The 15849-nt window shown below is 36.4% G+C and overlaps 1 protein-coding gene across 3 annotated transcripts in view; it reads left to right on the top strand.

Annotated features, from left to right (window-relative positions):
- The window catches only part of gpm6ba (glycoprotein M6Ba), a 31360-nt gene extending 18706 nt beyond the window's left edge, over nt 1-12654 (top strand). For 2 of the 3 annotated variants that reach the window (XM_063009831.1, XM_063009830.1), the window contains exons 2-7: nt 5599-5785; nt 6376-6532; nt 7502-7670; nt 8909-8982; nt 9178-9243; nt 12215-12654. In XM_063009831.1, the coding sequence (XP_062865901.1) occupies nt 5599-5785; nt 6376-6532; nt 7502-7670; nt 8909-8982; nt 9178-9243; nt 12215-12370 (809 nt within the window). In that variant the 3' untranslated portion in view covers nt 12371-12654. Of the gene's footprint in view, nt 1-5598; nt 5786-6375; nt 6533-7501; nt 7671-8908; nt 8983-9177; nt 9244-10300; nt 11840-12214 lie in introns of those variants that run through there. The other variant, XM_063009832.1, reaches the window with a different exon arrangement.
- The last annotated feature ends 3195 nt before the right edge of the window (nt 12655-15849 follow it).

A 15849-nucleotide genomic window follows, 5' to 3' on the forward strand; every position in this document is an offset into this window, starting at 1 on the left:
TTAACGTCATGTTTTACACTTTGGTTACATTCTTGACAGGACAGGTAGTTACTCATTACACAAGATTCATCATTTCACAAGGTTACATCGAACACAGTCATGGACAATTTTGTATCTCCAGTTCACCTCACTTGCATGTCTTTGGACTGTGGGAGGAAACCGGAGCACCCGGAGTAAACCCACGCAGACATGGGGAGAACATGCAAACTCCGCACAGAAAGGACCCAGACCGTCCCACCTGGGGATCGAACCCAGGACCTTCTTTCTGTGAGGTGACAGTGCTACACACTGAGCCACCATGCCGCCCTGTTAATCAGTTGTGTTAAAAATAAAAAATAAATGCCAGAGATGCAAATTACTGGCTGAAAACATAACAGATTGGGCAAATCCTAAATTATTTCATACTGGATGTTGTATCCAATTTAGTGTAATGTTGTAGGCAGTAGGAAGCCATTCAAGATTTAGTTGTCCTTAGTCACTAATCTAGAAACATCTGTAAAAAAAAGTCAAAAGACAAATCAATGGTTGTAAAAAGGTAATAAAAATATTGCGTACAACCGTGGTACTTTAACTGTTTAAAGATTTCGAAGTCCATTTTGTAAGGCTGGAAATAACTGCTCAGACATGTTTTAAAAATGTATCATAATGACCCATGTCTTTCCTATACCATCTCTGCACTGTTTACTTGAGAACAACCACAATATTGTAAATACTGGTACCCAGTGCAACTATTTGACTAGTTTCTATTTATACAGTGTATAACACTGTTACTTTATTCACTATCATTACCCTATTTCAGATTTTTACCTTATTTCGGAATATAGCAGAACAGCAAAGTATTCAGACACTTATTGTGTGGATAATAGCATCCTGTAGACAGGGAACATTCTTCTACTGATTGCAAATTGCAGTAAACCACAGAGACGCAATCCATCAGGAAGAAAATAAATGGTTATAAAAAGCTTGATTTCACCATATTTAACACTGCATCAGTCTTTCTACTGTATTCTTTCCAGGTAGTAAACAACCATAGAAATTATTATTTACAAATCCAAAAAAGGAATTTGGCAAATATATGGGTGTTGTCTCTTTAAATACTCACAACAGCTTGGGTAAAGATGTTTGTTTTTATGCATCGTTGTTAACTGCACAGTGGAGAGTCAATTAATTAGCAGTATAGTCAGCAAGCGCTGCTGTGGTGATACATCAACAAAATAAAAACCTTACAGGTTACATTTATAAGTTCATTGTACGATGAACAAGTACTGACGACTTCTTATCTAACAATATTCCAGTGCATTTCCAAGGAAGAACATTTCCACAGAAAACTGATGGTTTATAGTGTAGTTTGTGAATACTTTATTACTTATTATTCAATTGCTTTATTCTGGTCAGGGCAGTGGCAGATCTGGTTCTACTGGAAAACACCCCTTCCTCCAGAGACATAGCTAAGCATGTCTGCCAGCCAATAGCACTCTTTAGATTCAAACCCAAGGGGCTCAGTGCACACTAATTACAGTATCATGCCTATTTGCCTTGCCTTTATAGCTAAACGGGGCATGGAGGCACATATGACCGACAGTGCCACATCCATTATTTAGCAGTTTTTGCACCTCATAAAACGTGAATTCACTGCAAAGACTTTTAAATACCACCTTTGTTGGCTAGCTCCCTGCTGGCCCATCTTTACCTGTTTTTCCCAGTAGGCTTGTCAGTAGGCTTGTCTCCAGTGCTTTTGCTGACAGCCGTTTGATCTTTCTGTTTCCATCCTGGACACGGATGTCATCAGGTGTTGGAGTAGCAGTCAGCCTTTTCCCTTTTTAACAGCCACTGGGTCTCAACTCTACTGAGATCTCTGGCTTTGTTCTTTTTGAGAGCTTGGGTTGTTACTTGCTGGTGGGTTGAGTGGATTGCTTTTCTGTGTGGTGTTGCGTCTCACAGGGGGCTGTATTGATTATGCCACTGTGAGAAAAGCGCATGGCCATCTGTGATTTTTGATGTTCGCTAGGGGCAGCTAATGCTTATACCCCAGTGGTAACCCTATTTTATTTTTTGGATAAGTGCATGGAGTGTGACGTTCCCTACTCTGTCAAATGCACTTGCATACCTGTTTTATCTTCTTTATAATTGTGTTTACCCACTTAGTTTAATTATTATCCTGCTTAATTACTTTAATTATTATATATTATTTAGAAACCCCCCCCACCCCATGTACTCTCATTCATGCTTAATGCAGACTAGCACATGCTCCCAGCAACACGTGAATCAATCACTCTGCAGACTTGTAAAATGCACAGAGGAACACAGTACTCTTAAGTGTTTCTCCAGAAGCCATGACCAGACAGAAGAAGTGCCTGTAACAGGTTTTAACGAGGGGACACTCCATCCACCCTTTCCTCCTTGGACAGACAATTATGTCTGTAGAGCACCAATTGAGGCTGATGAGTCTGCTGACACTGGAACCCAAATCTTAGCCGTGGTGCACAAGCAGAATCGATAGCTGATTAATTTATGGAAGTGTCAAAGTAGTAAGTAAAGATGAAAAGGAAATAGATACTGAAACAGTTATTTCACTGTAGTTTTTATTTATGTAAATGCAATTTTAAAACAAAGTAATCCCTCATTTTGCACCCCACACGTTAAAAACCACATGCCTAGGGCATCAGATCACCCATAATACTTTGTATTTAATAAAGAATAAAGACTGAGGCACTATGGCAGACACACGATGCATCTTGTGACTCGCTGCTGTTATTACATGATAATTTCAAAGTCAGATCTGTCTCACTCACTGTCTTGTTTTTTCGCTCTCTCACGTTAACACTCTCACACACCCTGGGGGTACATGTGTGTGGGAAGTGTGTGGAAACTCTGGCAACGCTGAGACAGTCACTGAGCTCAACTGGGTCGTGGGTAACATGCTTCCATGACAACCGCTTTTCATTAGCTCCTCAGCCAAGAAATGCTTTTTGCTTTCTCTCTTTCCAACTCTCACTCCATCCTTCTCTGTGTCTCCTTTGCTTTTTCTCTTTCTTGCCCTCCAGATTTCATTTTACTAACCATCAGCCTGAACTCTTTGGCTGTGACTCTACTGTACTGCTCTGAATAGAGGCTCCAAGGAAGCAGATTTATAGAGGAACTTAAGTGATAAACAGAGAGAACATGCTGAAAGCTTTTGGAAATCTGCAGCTTGTTTTCAGTTTTGTACAGAGGAAGTCTTTTGTATTGTTTGTAGACTATTGCCAGGCCTATTTGGACAGAAAATATGATAATCAAAATCAGTTTTAATCTCAGAAGTCTTACTGGTTGGATAGAGATAAGTCAAAGTTTCAGGAATGGATGTGGTTGACTCTGGCATACTCATAACCAGGGGTGTAAAGTAATAAAGAGGTCTTGTAGGTCCAGACCTCCTATTACCACTCAGATTTAGGTCGTGTTTTTACTTGCAGTTTGGTTTTCTTGGTTTGGACCAAACAAGAAAATTATACATAGACCATATATTCTGGTTCTGCCTAAACTAGACTAAAAGCAATATATAAAAGCTGTTAACCAGGAGCAGGTCTGTCTCAGATCTGCACTCTTTCAATCTTTTAGCATTTACCATGCAGGGAGTCTGTTAAGTCTGTTTTTTAATAAGCTACCCTGGGTTGTTTTATTTGCTGGCACGCATCTTCCGAATTTTCCCCCAAAAAAGGTTTGCTTTATTGGTGGAATTAATCTTAGCTACATCAGCAGAAGCAGTAACATTTACAGGCTGGTGTGCCTGCTGTTTTAGTACGGATGGCATCTTTAGTGTAAGTTTACAACACAGTGTCCAGTTTCAAACTCTAGGCAGCAGATTGTCATTTATTTATATCACATGTTTGCACTGAAAGAAAAAACAATCTCAAAAAAGTTAAATTACAGCTGGCAAATGTGTGTATTAATAATATCCACAATAATAGCCAGTTACTGCATCCTGAGTTGTCAGAAACAGATCAGTAATGAGACCAGTAGAGGCTTATCAACAGATTAACATTTGCTAAAATCACAGATAAGACCATTAAAAGGAAAGAAGTTTTTCTATATTCTCAAATTTGCTTGGCTAACGAGTTTGGTTTGCTGTATATATCTTTTAAATACAAAAATTATAGTTTGTCTCACTGCTGTTCTGTGGCTCTATCTGATAGTGTTAGCCGTCTCGTCATTGCTCCATTAGCCTAAGATGGATCTATTAAGCAATGCCCTTTTATGCTCGTATGCAACCAACCAGAGCTTCATTGTCACACTTCCTCTGCAGGACGATGTACATTAATGATAACTGAAGTTAGTCCTAAAGATTTGTTGCTGTAAAGTGCTAAATGCAAATCTTGCAAACTAGTATGCAGATACGGTTTAGCCACCTTAATCCAAAGCGTAACAGTAACATGCTGATGCCCGGTAAAGGATTTCCTGACAGGTTCTCATCACAGAGATTGGGAAGTCGGATGCCAATGGCAAAGGGTTTCCATGGAAACATTAAAAGTGGAATGCACTAGGGCACATGATCGTAACACCCTCTTTTATTCACAGCGTGTGTGTGATGAGTTATATTTAGCAACTATTATAAAAGATTTAAATGATTGTGCAGGGATTCATCTCCTTTATCTCTTTTGCCTCCATCTTGTCTCCATCTTGTCCATCTCTTCTATCCTGCAGCATTCTTTTTTTCACCAAATTCCTCCATACACAAACTAACTGTTCTTTTAAACAACAGTCCAGTGATTATTCTGATAGCCAGGTTAATGGGCGGTGCTGATTATAAGTGCTTTAATTCTCAGCATGATGGAACAGATGGTTATGTATATTTAAAACTGCCAAATGGTCTAGAAATAAATTAGCATCATTCATGGGATGAAGGGGTCACAGGTTGTGGAGCTTTCAAGGGCTTCATGATTGCGTTTCAGCCTGGATTATTTATTGCTCTGTTGAAAAACGCAGACAGTAGGAAAGGTAAAGCTGTTTAATGATACTTTATCCTGACTAATTTCAAGTTTATTAACCTTCTGAACCTGTATTACACTCACACTGACCATGAGCTTGTTGGACATCCCATTTAAAAATACAAATGGTATTGAAATAGAGAGAGATCTCTTTATAATTTTTCATCTATAACAACAATGTAGTATGTCTGTGGAAATTTGTGCCCATTTAATCAAAAGAGAGTTTGTATGGCCGGGCGCTGATGTTGGTCAAAAAAGCCTCAATTGATGTTCCAGTCCATTCCCTGGCTGCACAGTGGGGCTGAGGTCAGAGTTCTGTGTTTCTTTAAACCGAGCTTTTCTTCATGTCTTTATAGACGTTGCTTTGTGCACAGGGACACAGTCATGCTGGAACGGGAAAGTTCCTTACCTAAACTGTTGCTGCGAAAACGGAAGTGTATAATTTCTTTTATATAATTGATTTATTACAGCTGTTACCAATTTTTGTGGCTAAAACACATGAATTCAAAAATTAGAAGGGGTGTCCCAATACTTTTGTCCAGATAACATATTTATATTAGACGTGCTCAGAAAAAAAAAAAAACTACTAGACATTAGATTTGTAATGTAATCATTTGATATTTGTTTCCTGCTGTAGGTTGTTTGGACTGCTGCATCAAATGTCTGGGTGGTGTGCCATATGCATCGCTGGTGGCCACCATCCTGTGCTTTTCTGGTGTGGCTCTGTTCTGTGGATGTGGGCACGTGGCACTGACGAGCACCGTGAACATGCTGGAGAACCACTTCTCTCTAATCAAATCTGACCACGCCACCCTTGTTGATGTGTAAGTTTGTGTATGGCATTGGGTGTATGCATACATTCTGTGGTGGCTTCATATAACCATATATATATTTGTCCCTAGTCATTACCTAAAATACAGAGACATCACTGTGAGTGGTGTAGCAGTTCAGTACACTGCAGAGATCTGGGATCTCTTCTAAAAAGGCTTCTCAAAAGACTTTGAAGTTTTTCTGTGGGAATTTCTGCCCACTCAGTCAAAAGAGCATTTGTATGGCTGGGCACCGATGTTGGTCAAGAAAGCCTCAATTAATGTTCCAATTCATCCCAGAGCTGCTAGAGTTTCTAGTGTCAGAGATATAACACTGACGGTTGGTTTGACAAAAAAAGATTATATAGAAGCTTTGGAATCCTGGATACCTTGCTAGAATTCATAGCTTTTTGGACTCCTTGAAGTACCAGGAGATTAATAATAAAAATATTGGTTTGTTACTTAATGTTACCAAGGATGTCAGTAAGTCAGGATCTGTCTGTATCTTATGGTTGTTTAAATGTCTTTCGTTTTTATAAAGGGTTTCTAACAATGTTTCATGGATATACACCTTCAAACCTTCTCTTTGTGGTGTGTCTGTGCAGTGTTCAGATTCTGCAGTACATCATCTACGGCATTGCTGCTTTCTTCTTCTTGTATGGCATCATTCTGCTGGCTGAGGGCTTTTACACAACCAGTGCTGTCAAAGAGATGCACAGCGAGTTCAAGACCACTGTGTGTGGCCGCTGCATCAGTGCCATGGTGAGATACACACATACACATGCACACACACATGCACACTACATCACACTCTCTGTACATACGGGCCAAGCCCACATCCCCCGAGGACTGTCCCCATACACTCAAATGTGTAGCTTAATTTCCTTTAATTGTTACACATGTGCAATAAAGCTTTAAAGCCTGGCTTTGGTGAGTTTGTATGTGCCACAGCGTTAATCCCTTGGCTAAAACCCTACTCTTAAATAGGTCATTGTAGTAGGTTATGTTGCAGTAGAGCATTAAACCCCCCATTATGTGTATGACTCTAAATGACCCATTTAAAATCATAGTAACAAACCCCTGAATACATACATTGTAAAAGACCTTGGGACACATTTGGTCAAACTCTATGTTTTGTTAATTATCTGTGTGTGGGTAGATAGGTTGACACATTCTCTAAGGGAGCAAATGTCTGCACATTTTAATGCAATGTTACTGTTTATTTTATAAACAAAGTAAAATATATTAGGTTTTAGTTTTTGAAAAATGTTAAATCAAGATTTTTCTGACTGCATGTACAGTATGTGAACACTAGACCTTTTCACACTAGAAAATTGATTTATCAGACATTTTAACCCTTCAGAATTATTCGTAACTGGTTCTTTATACTGATGGTTCATGTATGAGCGAAAGCATTACAGATTCCATCTCAAACCCAGGCAAAATGTATTGTTCAAAGCAGGTATCTTTCATACCATTACAGTATACCATCATCATATATCATACTTCCATTTATTTTACTGGGGTTTATTTACTGGTGTAATGTACTACCAAAGTTCCAAAAGTCATGTGAGCAATTTTTAAACACTGGCCTCAATTTTAGGGAAAATTACTATAGGTACCATCATAGTAATACAGAGTTTTATCAGTTTATTGACTCTGTAACACAAACTCAGACAGTTATTAGAATTCCAAATAGACTGTAAGCTCATTTGTTTCCTTGTGTCACAGTTTGTGTTCCTGACCTACATCCTGGGTCTGGCTTGGCTGGGCGTCTTTGGCTTCTCGGCAGTGCCAGTCTTCCTCTTCTATAACATGTGGAACACCTGTGCTGCCATTAAGTCTCCCATCGCCAACCTCACCTCTGTGGAAAACATCTGTGTGGACGTCAGACAGTATGGTGAGTGCTTCCCAGGTGTAATCTTGCACTTCATTTTGCAGTGGACATCATAGGTGGGCAGAGAAACAAAAAATGATAGTAAACATTTTACTATCTTATAAAAATGAAACTCATTGGGATTTATGTGAAGCATGTGTGTAACTGGTCCAAGCATGTAAAAAACGGTACACACATCTCCTTGTATAGAAACATTTATCTGACAAACCACTGATGTCACGTTACTCTAATCTGACCACATTTTTCAGTAACGAGTAATCTAACGCGTTACTATTTCCAATCCAGTAATCAGATTAAAGTTACTTATCCAAGTTACTGTGCGTTACTATTTTTGTCATTTTCCTTAGTAAAAAGATGTATTTTTGCTTTCTTCTTGCGTCTCGGGGAGTGACGTCTGTCCTATGCGACAATTAAGTCACGGGCTGCGTCCGGAATCGCATGCTTACAGAGTCTGTACTAGATTGGAGGAAGTGTGCACTACTCGGCCGGTAAAGAAGTACATCTTACCAACGTCAAGTGATGACGTGCGGACGTGATGACGTAATATCACAATAGTTACAGACTCATTACAAACCCCACTCGCCAAAATTTTGGATATTTATCGTCTTTTTGTTATTTATTTGTCTTTAAAAAAATTTATTTTATTTATCTTACTTACACTTGTGAACAGAGGACTCAGTTTTCCGCTATCTTTCTTGTTTCTTATTCCGCTTCAATCGCCTACGCAGCTCCAGTTGCATTATGGGATACATTAGCGGACCGCATTATATAACTAATAAAGTAACTTGTAATCTAACTTAGTTACTTTTAAAATCAAGTAATCCATAAAGTAACTAAGTTACTTTTTAAAGGAGTAATCAGTAATCAGATTACTTTTTCAAGGTAACTATGCCATCACCGTGACAAACATAATTAGGTAAGTGAATAATTATATAACCAGGTCCACAAGATGCTTTGCATCTAAAAATAAAATTGCCATTTAAGAAATCTCTTGTGTGAGAGTAAGATTGTATGGTTAAATACACACGTTTAGGCACCCGCTAATTAATTATACATTTTGTTGATTTCTTTTTGTCATTGAAACATTTCTCTCAAATGTCAATGTACATGTACTTGATGTGTATGTGTACTTTCATGTTTTGTGAAACATGCTGCACATGTATGGAACCCTTATATTTAAAAAATTAACAAAATATGCAGTTTGGTCAAAAATGATGTGTATTGTTTTGGTGTTCCACCAGGTGTCATTCCCTGGAATGCAGATCCCGGCAAAGCATGTGGACAGAACTTGGCTGACATCTGTAACACCAGCGAGGTAAAAATATGCAACATTTCTGCATATCAACTATATACAATTAGCTAAGAACTTTACTGATTCGATTATGTTTAGGTAAAAGAGCCTAAACAAAACTTTGCCAATGAACATAAAAATGTATTTGTATGTGTATGTGTGTGTGTCTTTAATGACATTGTAGAATTGTTGATGTAACAGATTTGTTTTACTTTGCAGTTCTATTTGTCCTACCATCTCTACATTGTTGCATTTGCTGGAGCTGGAGCCACTGTGATTGCACTGGTAAGATGATCAATTCTTAACCAGAACATATAACTTTTAAAATACACAGTATATAGATTTTTTAGTGTTTATTGATCATCATTCACCTACTATACCATTACTGTTATTTGTGCACCAAGGAACTTCTGTCATCGTGACTCACAGTTTTGTTGAATGTCCAGACAAACATTCTTTTCACAACAACCAAATGCAGTGGCATTAATGTAGAATCCCCACCCCACTTCACTCTCCTGTGAATCTTTTCACTAGATTTCAAAAACTGACTGTAGTGTTTGATGAGACTTGATAGACAGGATTGCGGTGGGCCTGATTCATTTGGGCGAAAGGTAGGAAACAGTCCAGACAGGTCACCAGTCCATCACAGGGCAGACACACCCCACTGTGCCACCCAAGTTGTGAATAATCTTTTTAAAAAATGTATCCAATGTTCCTGAGTCCTATGATAGTGGTGCCTATGAGCAATGTGTTATTCAATAATTCAGCATAAAATATGCTGGTGTACTATCCAAAACTCAAAAATTAGGCTGCAGACAGAGCAGAGATGCTGCATCATCCAGTGGGCTCAAGGTCTGTGTCTCAAATGTAATTAGACACTATTTTAATTACAGTTTGTTCAAACAAGTAATGTCACCATTTGTGGAGAAGTAACTAGTACACTATTGATTAGTTCATGTTTTATTAGAAACAGCAGCTTTCATCTGCTCCATTTGCAATGTGATACAACAATCTTTGATGCCAACACATATTATGATTTTAAACAAAGCAGTGCACTTTTAACAAAGTGCAGCACTGGTGTATTCTTTTCTATGTAGAATACATTGATTTAAAAAAAGCATTTTTGACGCAGGTTTTTACAGTGGAGACTGAATAGCTGTAAACTTGATTTTATGTTCTTAGCAATGTTGTCTACATACTTTTTTCTACATAGATAATAATAACACAAATCACTTGTATTAACCTTACTGTCATTGTGCATATATGACAAATGTTCCATTTGTTGAGGTTTAAGGTCTACATCACCCACACACTGTCTTCTCCTCTGCTTTCTTCCTCCTAGCTCATCTACATGATGGCCACCACATATAACTATGCTGTGCTGAAGTTTAAGAGCCACGACCACAGCCACACCACTAAGTTCTAAAATGTGGGCTTTAATTCTTGAGCACAAAGTGTGGACAGTATTCTGACAGAAAGAGGGGATATTGTGGGTCAAAATTTGCTAAAAGGAGATCAAATTCAGAAGGAGTAATACTGACCATACAATAGCTTACTGAGTATTATTTTGGTCATTAGCATCATGTAGAGCAGCAAATTGTGTCTTGTTTCTTGTTTGACCTCTAGAGAAGAATGTTCATTTAATTGATTGACCACCTCATTGACCAGTTGGTTTGAGGCTCAATTACATCGTATAAGACCTGTCATATTAACTTTAACATAATCTACAAGAAAAATCTTCAAATTGTGTGTCTGATAGAATTTATTGAGTAGGTTCAAAAGCAGACGACTAGTCACAGACGCAGGATTAGTATTAAGGGACACATTATGTCTTTAACATTGTACAGCAAATGCCCTGAGGCACCAGAAGTCAAATCCAAGTTGTTAGTCAGAAAGAAACTGCAGGTCAAGTGTTGTAACCTGGGAATATTTTTCCACTGCACAAAGTATCAGAACTTTTGGTAAGTTTTTTAGTTCCAGCACCAAGAGGCCCTAATAGTACATAATGTGGCTAGTGGCACTGTTCTATTCTAAGTCTGAGGCATATCATACAACAAATTACTCATTTCAAAAAAGTATTTTGTCCAAAAGCCTTTTTTGGTAGTAAATACAGTTACAAGGCCAATACAACTGATAATTAGGATAAGGAGTAACAGATTAAGTGTACAGTAGTCAGTGCTTGGTTAAAAAGTAAACCTAAATCCACTTAAGTCCTTTTTAAATTAGATTAGACCCCAACTTCTGCAACTATTTAGAAAAAAAAAAACCTATGTATGTAATTAATGAAATAATTATTTATGTCCTATGTTTAATTATTCTAACAATTTAAATGCCATTATATGTAATAATTATGTAGTTTATTGCATTGCATGAGCACCACACATAATTCATCATAAGTAAAAACCCTTTATAACTGAAGTACCAGTGTTTGCATACTGTGTGGAAAAAACATAAAACTAAAAATAGTAGTAATTAAGGTCTTTTTCCCAAATAATTGGTGCCCTGTGTGGGTACTGTAGCTCTGAGGATAGTGGGGACTGAGGCATTTTGCCTACCTGTATGTGCAGTGGAAAAGTGTATCAGGGAGTCCAGTAGAACATTACAGTGAATCCAAGGAGAATGGAAATGTCCAGGTTTGCTCCCAGTTGAACTTTTTAATCAACCTTTTAGCAGTTGTACCTGTGAAGGGCATATATTGTATGTTAACAGATTCTAAGAGTATTTTAGGCTTGCAGAGCTGAAATGACTAAACTGTAAATTACTTATTGGCCTTGTTTGAGATCTTGTCCATTGTGAAGTTCATATGTAGAATTGCTTCTAGATTAGGAAAGGCTTTTTTTCTAAGTCAAAAAGGAAAAAAATAAATTTTTAATACACAGAACTGGAACTCTGACTGTTTATTTAAACTAACTGCTCTAGCCTGGGTGATTGTTGCTTATTTATTTAGCTTACTGTCTAGCCTCCGACACATTTCTTCTTTGCTAATGTTCTCATCTTCAACTGACAGCATAACCATGCTTTTTATAAGTTACTTCTCACTTCCAATAACTAATTCATGTTTATTCAGTTTATTCACTGCAGGTAGAATCACTCTTCCAAGCATCTTATAGATCTTAACCGATCTAAATCTAACTCTTGTAGCTAACTTTAGCTTTAGCTTGAACTAACCCACTCACTGCTAATACTTCTTTCCCCACCTCTTTTCTGCACTTTCTACTCTTTTTCCCCCTTCCTGCTCTGGTCCTCTCCTCTTTAGGTGCACTACCTGATGATCTTGTCGGCTAACTGGGCATATTTGAAGGGCGCATGTCAGCAGACTCACGCCTACCAGGACATCAAGACCAAGGATGATGGTGAGCTGCAGGATGTGCAGTCGCGCTCCAAGGAGGGCCTTAACTCCTCCTACTCATAAAATATCTGATATCAAATTATTTACACAAAATCACACATACACACCCTCTCTCTCTCTCTCTCTTTCTTTCTCTCTCTCTCTCTCTCTCTCTCTCTCTCTCTCACACACACACACACAATACAGTGCTAACTAACAAAGCCTAGTAGTGTGCTTCATCAACAGTGTGTTATAACGGTAAGATGCAGATACAACTGTGGCATTGCATTTACATGCCTTGTGGACCACTAGAAGATAAAAAATGTTGTATTTGTTTAGGTTTTTCCTACATCACTCATCTGTATACAATGCCTGATCTAGACTAATATACAAAACAGCTCTTGGATGAGACTTTAGTAATCAAACTTTGTTTACAGTGAAATATTATAAGACTGCCTCAGGTTAACACACTTTTGTAATTCTGTTTTGACTAATATAATAACATTCAAAAATAAAAATAAATCAATGTACAGTGTTTTTTTGCTTGTAGTTGTATTAACTGCTTTTTATTTCTGGAGCCTGCAAGCTAAACCGACATGACAAGCAATTTCATGGTTTTTCTGAAAGATGTCGCCACACCAATAATTTACCTATTGAGTGTTTGGTGCCGTCTGCCGGAGAAGCGGTGCAATTGCATGTCCGTTTTCACAATTCTTTAAAACTCTGTGCCACACTGTTGATGTAACACACAACTCACACAGCTCTTTACTGTCTGCACTAACATGCTACAGACATTTTGCAGGAACTTCCTTTTTTGGTGTTTTTTACATATACAAATATATAAATGAATGTGTGAAAGTGTATGAATGTTGTTTTTTTAATACTTAATAATGTATGGCAGGTTTAATATGATGCTTTTCTGATCTCTTTCTCTCCTTCTGTTGGTTATTGTTTTCCTGAACAGCTTTTGTTTTTATATAATATATACATAATGTAGATATTAAAATGGTAGATGCTTCTTTAGCTTTTGTTGCTTGCTGTAGTGATGCTTAAAATATATTTACAAGGTTTGATTGTAAAATGTCAGACCTGGAGGATATAGCAAGGTTTTATCAGGTGTGCATTTAGTGATGTTATTTCAACATGCTGAGAAATAGTCAAATGTCTGAGTAAGAATGAATGCACCACAGTGATGCAGCTTAACATATTATTATTGACCCATTATAAGCCGAAAGTTCTAAATATGGCTGGTGATACAAAAATTCTGATGTTGTCAGCCTGCTGAAAACTAGTTTAGCCATTAAATGATCCCAAAATAAAGCTATTCTATACTTTGATATTCATTGTGAATCGATAGAGGTTAATATCATTTTGTCTGCAGTTACTCAATGAGCACCAAGTGACCAGAGACATCCATAGATTTTAATTTCTACATTTCTACATCCCCAAAAGAACATAAAAAAATGCTGGAGAAACATTATTCATATGGTCGCCAGGATTCGTAATGAACTTCTGGACAACATCAACAACAAAAATAATAATAATGATGATAATAATAATAATAATAATAATAATAATACCCAGCTATTGCATCTACTGTTTTGTATATCTTTGCTTTATATGTTTCACTATTTAACAATTAATTCTACTCTTTCAATTAATTATTAACTCTTTCATATTTTAGCATTTTTCTGTGATTTCTTTGGTAAATAAATTGTTTTTAGTGAAACCTATAAATAAGCAAATTCCAGAAGTAAATAATTATTTTTTCTGAATTTTTAATTAAGAGTAATTGTGAAATGTTTGGATTAAAAAAAAATCAAATATCTACAAGAACATTGGATGGAAATAATACAAACTGAAATAAAAATAAATATTACAATAAAACAAAATTGAATTAACAGCATGAATTAGATAACAGAAAAAACAATAATGGATTGTATTATTAAAATACAGAAATAATACATTTAAAAATGATCATTAAAATAAAACTAAATGAAATTTAAACAGTTGCAGTAGGATAAGGGATTAAATTATTAAGTAATATGGTAATAAATTAAGCTATACCAATAATGTAAGTAGACAAAATGTTCAATAAAAAGTGAAATTAATTAAAGGAAATGCATTTAAATATGAAATAAAATAAAGCTTATATTACAATTAAAATGTTTGCAAAAATATAAATTTTTTAAAATATAAAATTAAAATAGAAATAGAAAAAATGACAAAGCTGTCAAACAATGGAACTAATCTGCAAAGACAGAGCAGTGCATAGAGTATAATTTTTTCAGAGAAAACCAAAAGAACCTCTAGAAACACATCACAAATGTACAGGTAGATATTCAGACATTAGGGAAATTATAAGATTACTACTGTTTTTTTTTAATAGAGAACTGTTCTTTTCAGTCTGTGGTTTTTTTGCTATCCTTCTGTGAAACTATTCATGGCTTCATATTTACTTAGAGTTTGTGAGTTTCAGTGATTCTTTTAATATATGAATAATTGCCATCCAAATAACCACTATATATAAATGACACATTTTTCAACCTTTTTTGAGATTTTATATCTTTGTTATCACAGCATTTATAAATAGTGTTCTTCTCTTTCACATTGATCTATGACTCGCTTCTTTCTGAGAACTTAAGCATGTTATTGTTGGTCACACATACAGTAATAATTATTGTTGAATGGTAAAATTTCTAGCTGTATGTTTTATTCTGATTAAAGGGACGTGACTGCTGGGATGTGCCCAATAACTTTTCTTCTTTTTTTTGTATAAATTGATGTGTGTCTGGATGTTCTATTGTTCTTTGTTATTGCATGGAGAGATGATATTCTATTAACTGTATCTTTTATTCCCCAGGTGATGTGTAGTCCCTTGTTCTATTAAGATGATAGTAATTCGTCTTTTTCCTGTTCGCTATAACTAATCAGCCGTTGTACATTGATGGAAATTGTAGTCCTAGATGTTTCATAGTCCATTTGATTTAAAAAGTTGTATGAATCCTGTATAGTGATTTTTGTAACCTTCTCTAGTAAAAATGATATTTTATATGATCGACTCAGCCTCCCTTTGGTCTTTTCATTTACAAAATGTGTATTCCTTATTACTCTATATGTGATCTAATCTTAATTTAAATAAATCATACTGCATAAACTTATTTACAAACAATTGTGCTTTTCAGTTAAACACCCTGACTGATCATTTACAGCCAGTGGTGGAAACAGATACTGTACGTTTATTAAAACCTATTTTACCAGCAGTAACCTTCAAAATCTTTTCTAGCTCAGTGGTGAGACCAGTCTGAATCGCTGTTTAAACCTTTATTTGCTGATTTTTTATGTGATCTGGTTGCATCACCATATTTTAAGTTTCAAGAAATGTACCATCTTCTGGCCTATTCTGTAAAACAAATTTATAACTTATTTTAAATTCATTTTTCGCTCAGTGCCAGCTAGCATTCCAAGCACTAAGAAAGCAAAGTGGTCCTAAATCATGATGCATCCTCTATCATGCTTCATAGCTGAAATTAAGTTTGTCAGTGTGTTGAAAACTTCAGTTT

This window comes from Trichomycterus rosablanca, chromosome 15 (assembly GCF_030014385.1).
Source record: "Trichomycterus rosablanca isolate fTriRos1 chromosome 15, fTriRos1.hap1, whole genome shotgun sequence".
In the NCBI taxonomy this organism is placed as follows: domain Eukaryota; kingdom Metazoa; phylum Chordata; class Actinopteri; order Siluriformes; family Trichomycteridae; genus Trichomycterus; species Trichomycterus rosablanca.